The sequence below is a fragment of the Neocloeon triangulifer genome, unplaced genomic scaffold (genome assembly GCF_031216515.1).
Source record: "Neocloeon triangulifer isolate White Clay Creek 2 clone unplaced genomic scaffold, ASM3121651v1 ptg000008l, whole genome shotgun sequence".
Classification (NCBI taxonomy): Eukaryota; Metazoa; Arthropoda; class Insecta; order Ephemeroptera; family Baetidae; genus Neocloeon; species Neocloeon triangulifer.
Window position 1 is genome coordinate 1570055 of NW_026775550.1, and position 11034 is coordinate 1581088.

Genomic DNA, 11034 nt, shown 5'->3' on the forward strand with positions numbered 1-11034 from the left:
TTTTCTCAGGAAACACCAATCTCTTTTAAAATTTAACATATAATATCATTTATTGATAAATAAGAAGTACTTTGCCACTCAATCACAATTACACTTGACGACAATAATTAATTAGCAATGGAATGTATAATTCAGGTTGATGCACAGAAGGCATTCACGAGAGACAAGTATTATGAACATGGGTGCTTTCAGTGTTTGTTTAGCCTCACTCGAATTGAAATCAGCAATTTTTTAGACAACCTGACAAACTTACGAGTGAGGCAAGTTTGAGGCTCTCATGTAGGAGAGATCTGGTAAGCTTGAGAGGACCTTCTGGGCAGCTGCACTCAATGATTTCTTTTCAGACTTGCCTTTGCCTGCAAAAGACAAAATGGTTAGGCAACGTCATTAATGCTGGTCTCTATTTTGTGAACAAGCGACTTACTAGGCTGATCCCACAGGAGATCTATATTAAGCAGCAGATTTGCTGAAGAGGAGAAAAAGGCAGCAGAAAGTTAGCAAAGTACCAACAAGCTTGAACCACGTAAATAAAGTGAAAATACCAATAAACCACAAATTGTTAAAAGTTAGTGCGTCTTTGTGCATTAATATTATTATTTTCAAAAGCAAATAAGACCAAGAACAGAATTCCAAATATGAAACCAGATAAAATAAAAACTAATAAAAATGCATCGCTCAAACTTACAATCTAAGGGATTCACTAGACCACTGCCGTTCCAGTCAAATTGTGCCGCGGGTACACTATCCTGCTATTTTTCAACATAAATATTCACCGTATTGCAATTTTCAATTCAGATTTACCTCTTGAACAACAGAGTTAGCTGCTAACAGGGAATCTGTGGCTTTTGTAGGTTCTAAAGGATTGTGCCCCAAATTAGCGGCAAATCTGGGCATGGAGCTATTCCATTGGTGTCCGAACAGCTACAAATGAACAAAATAAAATAAGGGATTCTGCAAAGGAAGGAAAAGTAAAAAATACATACAATATTTCTAGTATCAATTCCAAGAGAAGAAAGCATCTGGTCGTGGCTCTTTGAGTTGTTCCACAGAAACTCTAGGGCAGGAGTATTTTGGACGTCTTGGATTTCGGGCCATAAGTGTTTCAGGTGTGTACTGAGCGGGCTTAGAGCTTGCGGCAAATCAAGTTGAGTCTCGCTGTCAAAAATACTTTCAACTATTTCTTTAATCTGCAAATAAATTTATTTCATATTAATAAAAATCAATTTTTTTTAGGTTAAATCAAAATAATACCTTAGCAGGTTGACTATAAAAATCAATTGACTCCGACTTTGTATCTTCGTCGAGCACATCATCAACAGGGTTAGAAAACTCAAATTGGTCATCTGCCTCTTCAAAATCTCCAAAATCGTCTTCTTCAATAGCAGTCGGGAGATTGTTGGTCTGAAATAAATCACGCATTGCATGAAAAATTTGATAGTTATTAAAATTATTATTTACATTTTCTTCGAGCATGACCCAGTTATCGTCGGCTGCTGTCGTCGAGGAAAATTCTTTAAATGCTACAAAATCTGAATCAGCCTCCGATTGAAATGCTTTGAAGTCTGTTGAATCTTCAAAACCAGCAAAGTTTCCAAAGTCTTCGTCATCCTGGGCATTGCTGGCCGTGGCGGAATCGTTAATGTCTGATGATAATTGTTTAGCACTCTCAAAAATTCTGAATCCGTCACTGTTTTGGCTCTGCGGCCTCTCATCTAGTGAGCCAAAGCTTTCAGTCGTTTCTTCGTCTTTGGTGGACAAATCAAATTCTATGTCGTCTTGAATTGACGGCGGTTGTTCAGTTACATTTTCAACTTCTGTTTTAAGACCGTCCCAATTATCTACCAAAGGAACCTGATTGCTTTCAGCCTCGGAAGAAAGAGTACAATTGACTTCCAGTTTTTCAAAATCGTCCTGGTTTGAAACAACCTCATCATCTGCACAAATTCCATTTCTCTTGGGCCAATCTTTCTCATTTTTAAAATCTACACAAGCAGTACTTGGCTGGGTCGAAAATTCAATATTTTCATCCGAAAGTCTATCCTCTTCATTTTTTAAGTCATTGTGCTCAGGACTTGGAAGTTTGGGTTCAAAATTATAAATCTCTTTAGAGACCTCTTTGACATGTTTGTTTACAGGTTCTTCATTGATACTGTCCCAATCTATGGCAAATTTGTTTTCACTCTCAGCTATCGTTACTGGGTCTTTTAAAGTTTGCGTCTCAAAGTTTGATTCTAAACTGTTCACCTCAGGAAATTGGCTCGCACCAGAGTTTTCGATAAAAATTGGCTCTTGTAAATTGTTGCTAATTTCACATTTCTCTTCCACATCTTGATGTTCACAAGCAACTGCCAGGTCATCTAATTGGATGCCCAAGTCACCATCCTTTGAATTGACAATGTCGCTGGACGAGGCAATTTCAATTTCACCGTTTGTACTTGTCTTTGGCAAATCACATTGTGCTTGCGGAATTATTTCACTCGAAGGCACATCACAGTTTAGGGCTTGGTGATCACAATTATTCTCAATGATGGGAAGTGGCGAGCTGTCACTGCACAGACCAGAGTCAGAATTTGCTGAGAGGACCGAATCTTGGCTCGTTCTGTCCGTGCTTTTCTTCAAACTCTCGTCACTCCACGGAATCCCCTCTCCACCTAATGTGAAAAATTATATAATTTAATAATATTTTTGTGTATTTTATGTACGTGCATTGCTGGCACTTGAAGGAATTCTGCAAAATTACATACCCACTGGCTCGGAGACCTCGCAGTCCGTATGGAAAGGATCGTCCGCAACTGCAAAGTCACCAAAGTCATCGTCGTCGTCAGGAATGTCGGGCAGAGGTGGTGGTGTTGTCGATAGAATCGGAGGAATTAAATTCGACATCTTTTCCCAGATGGCAATTTAAAGCTGAAAAATGTGATGATATCGTCAGTACGTGATAAAAAGTGTCAATACGGATTACAAAGGACACCACCCACTTTATGGTGCACAATAATTACAAAACGAGCAATTTCAGAGTGGAATTTTCCAAAACGATGGATTTAGGGAATCCCTTGAAAGGGGCCATATCTTTAAAAAGTACTGGTTCCCAATCTAGGGCTAGTAATTACCATAATTTAAGAGATATCCAGGTGAATTATGCAAAAATCAAGTGACCTCGTCATTATTATGACTGCAGCTGGTATGCGCAGGTCGCCATATTGGTTTTTTCCTGGAATCTGCATTCTGGGTCGTTTGGCGGCAAGAAATCGCGCACACGTGCGACTGCTGCGTAGCTATGACAACATTTCCTATTTAATACAATTAAAATTTGTTTAACTTTCCACTGGTGAGCTGAAACGAGACCTCGTTTTATTTAAGGAATTTCTATTTGCAGCAAAATATCTCTTTTTCTCCTTCTGGGATTTTATTAATTTTATCCAATTTTTTTGGCACAAATACAAGTTGTATTTTTGATATTTTTAATCACAGATCAGGAAAAAATGTGTTTATGCTTGGGGCCCCAAGGAAGTGGAAAAACTTTGTTATTGAAGCGACTGCAAAATCAAGAAATAATTGACATTACGTCGAACCCAACTCCCACAGTGGGAATCAATCTGGCAAAAATCAAACTCAACGACGAACCCTACACTGAAATAACGGTCAGAGAAGTTGGCGGCTCAATGGCTCCAATTTGGAAAAATTATTTCAACGGCACATCAGAAATAATGTATGTTGTGGACACCAGTAACCTGTGCCAGATTGCTGCAGCAGGGACAATGTTGTATGGAATTTTAGCTGATCCTCTTCTGAAAAGAGCTAGGGTTATAATTAAAAATACTTAAATTGTTTGCTAGCTAAATAGATATTTTTTAGATTTTACTTGTGCTCACTAAGATGGACGTGTCCTACAGACAAATGCGGAATGAGGCTTTGTTAATGCTTCAAATGGCCAGGCTGAAGAAGGAACTAGGACGAGAAATTACTGTACTGGAAGCAAGTGCGATGACAGGAGAAGGCGCAGAAGAAATCATCGAGTGGCTTCGGGGAAAGAAAAAGGCTAAAAGCAATGCAAATAAATCTGCTTGAAAAATACGTTTACTATGATTTATTTTTACACACTGTAAGACTTAAAATAAAAAATTATAGACGCAATTTAGTGAATACGAGTTAAATCCTCCACAATCTTCACCAATTCATCGACCGTGACATCTTGCTTCGTACCACTTCCAGTTGCATCTCTCTGGAAAAAAATCTTTAATTATTTCCCCTGAACATGTAAAAAAGGCATGCCATACCTGGAGACCAGTGCAAACTTTTTGCATTGTTTCTCTCGGCAAGTCTAAGAAGCTTTCGATCAAATCTCCATCAATAAAGTTTTCACTGGGTTCCATCTTGACCTCATTATTAAAGCTGCGCCAGAATGAGTGGTCAATTTTTCCAACAGACTTAATAGCAGTGACCAAGCGTGACTGAAGTGCAGAGAGGAATTCGTAGAACTCCTGAGGCACCTGAGTTACGAGACCTGTAATAATGTCACTCAGTTAGTAATTTTCAAATCGATCATTTAAAGCCTCTTACCAATTGAACCATTTACTGTGCCATAGAGGATGCATCCATGGGTTGGGACAGAGGTTTCAAAGACATGCTGCATTGTTAGAGAACCATGTCGGAAAACATTGACCATGTCACCGACGTGGAACAGTCCGCATTCTATCATTTGCTGCCGATCTTCATCAGCTGTGGCAGCACTGCAGAGAATTTATTGTATTATTTCCAGCAATAAAATATGAGTTAAACAAAACAAACCTATCTTTCTGGCAAACAAACAAATTGAAGGAATTTTCACCGCCCAAAAAGGTATCATCATCGATGATTTCTACAGCAGTCATCCAGTTGGGGTGGAAGTCTCGGGCAATCTAGAGTCAAATTTTAATAGGGCTTGTTACAATTAAAAGTTTCCTAATTACCTCCTCAAAATTTCCCTCCATTGTTTTGTATTGAAGAAGAGTCATGGATCTCATCAAATCGCCAACCAGAATGAAGTCGCCTTTGGCTTTCAGGAAGAGTGCAATTATGTTATTGAAGTGACTGCACTCCAGTCTCAACTCTCTCTCGTTGGTCCACTCAAACAATCGAACCGTGCTGTTGATGGCCGCCAGCAGTTTACCATTGAACTCTATGAGAGAATAGCAGGCGCCTTTGATCTCCTTCTCGGACACCTGCGTCAGTTTTCCATCTTCAAACAAAAACACCACAATCCGTCCTGCCTTTGGCTCGCTCTCTTCCGGATTGACCAGGGCAGTGCCCACAATGTAGTACGTCCTCGGGTCGTCACCCAAGCGTGCCGAAACAAGACTGATGGCATACTCTGAAGGCATTAGCTGGTGACAATGATGGACTTCAAATGTGTGCTGATCAACCACAAGCAGGTTGTGCACCTCCGTCTCTTGTCCAATGTCAAGGGCAGGCATCGACGCTACTCCGCCTTTGAAAACGGCCGCTGCTGAGCTACTGGTGTTGACCGCCATCGTGCTAGCACTGCTTCGAGCAATCTGGAGGCCATTAGCACGCATTACGTCCAGTCTCATTGTCACAACTCCAAAGGTCTGTGAAGATTCTTGATAGGCGATGCGGCGAGGCGACTCTCCCAAAGGAACGGTTCGGATGTGCAGTTTTTGGATTTCATCGATGGTGCCAAAGGTCATGGTGCTATCGGTACAAAGGGCTAAACTGGCCGGGTAAGCTTCAGCATGCAAAGAGCACATGTGGTTGACCTCCTTCAAGTTTACATTTGAGAACACCAGCTTGTGATTGGAGCTATAGATGACCGTGGGTCTGTCCGAACAGGCAAAGACGTTGGTGCTGCTGGCATTCGAACCAAAAGTGCGCAGCACTGTTGGTTGAGTACCAAGGGTGACCTGAATTAAAGGAGCATTTATACTCAGTTGAAAAAAATGTTAAGAAAAAAAATACCCTTTTCTTGTCGGTCATGACACCAGTTTCTTTGTTCAGAATAAAATAGTACATTGAACCATCACCTAGAGCACACAGCAAGTAGTTGATGCCATCAAAGCATGCAACCAGGATGGAGCGTGGGATGATTTCTGAAAATTTTCCAAGTGAAAAATAATGATAATAAATTTTAAGCGAATGTTACCTCCCCCCAAAAACTCTTTGTTCAGTTCCTCAAGTGAAGGAAGCTTAAGAACTCTGGCGGAGATGTCGGACCAGAGACCAACAGCAGCAATTGAAGCTCTTTCTGTCCCTGGCTCAAGCAGGGAAATGTCCAGGCAAGCCACTTCGTTCACCAAAACGGTATGACTATAATATCAAAAGTTAAAAGCTTAAATATTGACTATGCAAACGCCTTACGCTTTCTGGTCAATAATTTTATCCCCTATCTCTAAATAGTACAGGTCGTTTCCAGTTGCACACAAAATCTGAACTTTGTTACTTGCTACAACGCTGATATTTTTCTCAGTGGGTGGTTTCCATTGGCTAAAAATTTCCGATTATTAATTTTTTCTGTCTAAGAAACAAAGAGACACTTACTAGATGAGTTCCTTTGTGTCCGTAGCAACAAGCCTAGCAGAGTGGGAGGTAATTTGGAGAACTTGATTGTGGGAGACATTTCCACAAAAGAAAGTTTGGCAGTCAGACTGGAATCCAGCAATTTCCGTCTCAGACACTTCATCTCCGTTCAATGACAGCACCCTAAAATTTAAATGTTTCTTTCCACTTCCGACCAAATCAGTATACAAACTAACCTGGTCTGTTGTACGAATGAGAGAACTAGGGTATTGTCAAATTCTTTTGATAGTCCCATCTTGAGAGGCCACATGCCCTTGATACCGTGGAGGTCAATGGACGCAAGCTCTTGTATGCCAATGCCATTTCTAATAATTCTCAGAGATCCCTCTTTGAATGCACCTTCATAGAAAATAATAGCATTAAATCCGGTCAAATGAATTTACTCTCATTTTTACCTGAGCAAGTTACGAGTTGACCCTGGCCCTGCTTTTCCAGATCAACAACAACCATGTCAGTGATTGGAGCAAGATTGGTAAAAGTTTCCATGACAGAGAGATACGAGTTTTTAGTGACTGGCTTGGTGTTGAGCTTTATCAGCTGTGAATCGCCAAGTCGTGATCCAACGAAGACAACTCCGTTATCCAAATACGTGATACACTCGGGAATAGAAATCTCACCTGCAGTACCATTGATTATATTTATTAATAATACTAAAATATGGTTTCATAAGAAGAACTAACCCAAGACCTCAATTTTTAGGTCCTTCACAACAACCGCTCCATCCATTTTTTCCTCCTTTTCAAGGAGAAGCAGCATCAGCTTGCCAGACATGTCACCCAAGAGATATCTTCCGCCATCGGCATCAACTCTGGCGTAGCAGCTCATTGTGCTTTGCTAAAAATTCCAATTTTATTTAAAAGGATGTAAGCTTTTTTAACAATTTGTTTACCTTTATAACTGGAGGGGTGACTGCAATGTATTTTGAGCCATCGTGGTAGAGGATTGTCTCCTGACCAACAATGATGGCACCACCACAAGGCTCAGGAACTGGGATGATAAGAGATGCGTCTGAGTCTATATTGTCCTGCTTCCATGGAGTCTAAATATTTATTAAATTATATTGCAATTTTAACTTTGAAAATTTGATATTCAAACCTTGACAAATTCTTTATCCTTTAACGAAATTTCGTGGGTCTTGATGTGCCTGCCATTGTGGTCCTCGTGGATAAGTATAACAGTTGGCAAAGGACAGCCATGTAAAAACTCCATGTCACGGATTTGAATTTCCTCCATCCTAGTAAACCAGAAAATGAAGTCCGATTGTTTTTTTTTTTTTTTTTTAATATTTAATCGATACTTTACCTAATGCTGGTCGCTTTTAGCTCAACACAATCTCTCTCAAGTGGAATAATTTTGAAAAGACCGTCGTACAGCCTCAATCCGATGGCTCTGGCCTCTGGATCAATGATGGCCAGGATGCCCGTCTCCGAAGGCTTTCCTATTTTGTCAGCGACATTTCCGTGTGCTTTAGTTTTAATCTCTAAATTGTCACCCTCTCCAATTGCCTCCAAGATCATGGCATTGTACCTGGCAGTCAGGATGAAAAGAAGGTCTTTTTTCTCGTTCTGTAGACCAAGCAAACTTTAAAATAAATACAGCCCAATTCAATGTTTTGGTGTCAGACCTTTGGTCGGAAGAACTTCATGACACAAACTTTGCCGTAGATGCATATTTCTTTCAGCGCCCTCAGCCCTTCTGGAGTCACAACATAAAACTCAAGCCTGTTGTTTTTAGCAAGGATCAGATTCAGATCCGTTGGAGAGGTAAAATTTCCTACAAAAATTGCGTCAATATTGTTTTGATGAGTGAACGAGACGATTTTCATTACCTGTAACACAGGCCGTCACCGCCGTCGGTTTGTGAGCTGTGACCACGTACTGGTGGGTGGACATTTCTCTTTCTTTGTGAACGTCTCAGATTCCAATGAATTAATTATTTAATTCTTTGAGGCAGAGGAAAAAGTTCGTCGAAAAAGCCGCTGGAAAGCGGCATGGATCGAGATTGTTGTCCAAAACTCCACAAAATACGCCGATTACGCCGGCGCAGGGCGAGGGAGGGGGGGATAAAAAACATGGCCGATGAATTTGCGCAAAGTGTGCTGCTTTTGTTTTTGCCTCAATTTTTAGGCGCGATGTACTTACGAGTGAAAAGTTGTTTCATACCAACCTTTGCAGAAATTTTAGGCCTTAATTTCTTTATCTAATTTTGAATTTAATGCCTAAGTGAATGATAAACTGCAATTTTTCATTTAAATTTTACTAAAATTAATGAAACTAATAGAAGTTACTGCCATTTAAATTAAATCAAATGCATTTATTTGATTTCAGGAGTTGTCAGCATTGAGTCACTTTTGAGCAAACCAAAACAAACCAAGCAAGAAAACACATTTCTTTCAAAAATATTTAAAAGCCTGTCGTAATTACATAATAATTAAATGTATCGCAAGCCAAAGGCCAGTGCGTTCCTCGACCTTTTCCACAAGGGGTTCGTCGTTTCCTGCGTGGGAATCACAGTGTATGGAATTTACCTGATCGGCCTGCGGGCTGAGAGGTACTTCAGTGTAATCCGGCCCCAGCAGAAATCGAAGGAACTGGAAGCGCAGAAACAGCTTTTATTGGAAGGCAGAGAAAAACTGGATGAACTTACTCCTTAATATTTGTGGTATGATCTAGTTTTTTATGTTTACTACGGAATTAATGAATTTTATTTTTTTAATTTTTACAGATAACTTATGTACATAAACACCCAAAATAGACGAAGAAAGAACATTCATGTTTGCACATCAGGAAATACGGAGAGCTGGAGGCAAATCATTAAGGCAGAATATTATATGTAGATAGTATCTTCTGCTGCTTAACAATAAAATTCATGCTACGAAAATGTAATTAAAATTAGAGGACAATTTTACTATGTAATAATTTTACCAAATTTATTTCACTGAAAAATGTTTATAGAAATCATTAATTGAATTTAAAATCGTTTAAAATTTTTTAATTAATCAGTCATCTGTGTTGACGTCAAAAGACGTAAGTTCAAAAATGCATTTATGTATGTAATTAAAATTGGTAAATCAGCAGGAATGTAGGCGTGTCATATGATGCTCGAGTCTACTCTTCACTTTAAAACCTAGGTTGCACTCATTGCAAATAAAGTCATTATATTGTGTTTGGCATTTTTGTGGCGCATCTCCTTGTGTGTGATACCTCTTCATATGGGCAGTCAGATTATAGTTCAAGGTGAAGGCACTACCGCAGACATTGCAAGTAAACTTCTTTGATTCCTCATTGCGATGTGCTCTTAAATGTCTTTTCAACTTCGAGAATCCAACAAAGCGTTTTAAGCACTTTGGGCATTCGTAATGAGCAATTACCTTCCCTTTTTGCCACTGCTTGGGTTCAGCTGCATAAGATGACACAAAAAATTTCTCTTTGGGAGTATTTTCTAAAAGGCTTATCTCATCATCTTCTTCTTCTTCAACCTTTAACTTCCCTCTAGGTTTCTTTCCTTTTGAACTTACATCTTTATCATGAGAACGCTTCATGGATTTCTTCTGAACTTTGACATGATCACGGGGAGATTGTTTTTTCAATTGGCTGTCTTCACACATTTTAATTTTTGCAGCACAAGATCTAGTGGGTCTGCTTGAACACTTGATGGGGTCAACAACACCTGCAGATTTTTTAAAATTACATTTATGTATTGTAATATAATTGCTTGAAAAGTCAAAATACCTGGAACTTTTGTTTTCACTTGACACTCTAGTTTATGCTGATACAATTCATAACTTGAATCAAATAATCTCCCACAAGTCGTACAAACCAGGTTTCTGAGCATTTCCATTTCTGTAGATAACACATCTAAAAAAATAATTTCACAGCAAAATTAATATTAATAATGGCTATAAAATATAGAACGATTTCAGTTATAAAATAACATACTAATTAGCTGTAGAATAATAAAAAGTTTACCTGGGATAGTCAAGTCTGAATAATGTGAGTTTGGTCCTTGTCCTTTTAACGGAGAACTGTCATGATCATGATATGATGTGTTGCTTTCAACTTGGTGCAAGTCGTAAGGGTCGATCTCAACTTTAATTGTTACAACTTCGTCCAAGCTGAAGTCACTTTCGCAGGTAGAATCAGAATCAATTCCACTTCTTGATTCTCTGTTGTTGTCAGACTCAGACATAAAATAGTTTGTTGACATAACACTGCAAAAAAATTATCATGACTTTGATGCTTGATGCAGTGGGATTAAAAAATAATATTACCGTATTAATTGGAGTCACAAATACCTGCAGCGATTCAGAAGTTTCATGAAAGTTATGATCAGTAACAATTAGAAAAGAAAAGTGGTTAAAATTAAAGTAAAATCTAAGTTCATGTTTGTGATTTCATCGGCCGGCTGTTCATGAATGGCGAAGGGCGGCAAATGTTTGATTTGAAATGTACGCGCGCGCCG

At 39.2% G+C, this 11034-nt stretch overlaps 4 protein-coding genes across 5 annotated transcripts; 1 reads left to right on the forward strand and 3 right to left on the reverse strand.

Annotated features, from left to right (window-relative positions):
* Window positions 1–23: 23 nt before the first annotated feature.
* On the reverse strand, window positions 24–3267 carry LOC132194981 (aftiphilin). Of its 2 annotated transcripts, none has more exons than XM_059616631.1 (8): window positions 3111–3267; window positions 2745–2907; window positions 1459–2651; window positions 1252–1401; window positions 984–1187; window positions 802–921; window positions 686–746; window positions 24–356 (listed from the first exon to the last, which is right to left on the reverse strand). In XM_059616631.1, exons 2-8 carry the CDS (start codon window positions 2881–2883, stop codon window positions 250–252), a joined length of 1974 nt encoding a protein of 657 aa, XP_059472614.1. In that variant the 5' UTR covers window positions 2884–2907; window positions 3111–3267; the 3' UTR covers window positions 24–249. The 2 variants fall into 2 exon arrangements, with proteins under 2 accessions (XP_059472614.1, XP_059472613.1); XM_059616630.1 differs by having other exon boundaries at window positions 686–749.
* Window positions 2049–4125, forward strand: LOC132194982 (ADP-ribosylation factor-like protein 16). Its single transcript, XM_059616633.1, has 2 exons — window positions 2049–3803; window positions 3856–4125. Exons 1-2 carry the CDS (start codon window positions 3483–3485, stop codon window positions 4066–4068), a joined length of 534 nt encoding a protein of 177 aa, XP_059472616.1. The 5' UTR covers window positions 2049–3482; the 3' UTR covers window positions 4069–4125.
* Window positions 4073–8624, reverse strand: LOC132194980 (DNA damage-binding protein 1). The gene is made up of 17 exons (XM_059616629.1): window positions 8402–8624; window positions 8198–8346; window positions 7876–8138; window positions 7669–7807; window positions 7463–7612; window positions 7254–7407; window positions 6969–7190; window positions 6750–6912; window positions 6535–6696; window positions 6355–6480; window positions 6140–6303; window positions 5956–6086; window positions 4950–5900; window positions 4789–4898; window positions 4561–4730; window positions 4278–4504; window positions 4073–4222 (listed from the first exon to the last, which is right to left on the reverse strand). The coding sequence occupies exons 1-17, from the start codon at window positions 8463–8465 to the stop codon at window positions 4136–4138; spliced, it is 3432 nt and encodes a 1143-aa protein (XP_059472612.1). The 5' UTR covers window positions 8466–8624; the 3' UTR covers window positions 4073–4135.
* Window positions 8625–9296: 672 nt separating this feature from the next.
* Window positions 9297–10983, reverse strand: LOC132194641 (putative zinc finger protein 840). Its single transcript, XM_059616056.1, has 4 exons — window positions 10844–10983; window positions 10542–10783; window positions 10305–10430; window positions 9297–10242 (listed from the first exon to the last, which is right to left on the reverse strand). Exons 2-4 carry the CDS (start codon window positions 10777–10779, stop codon window positions 9644–9646), a joined length of 963 nt encoding a protein of 320 aa, XP_059472039.1. The 5' UTR covers window positions 10780–10783; window positions 10844–10983; the 3' UTR covers window positions 9297–9643.
* Window positions 10984–11034: the final 51 nt, after the last annotated feature.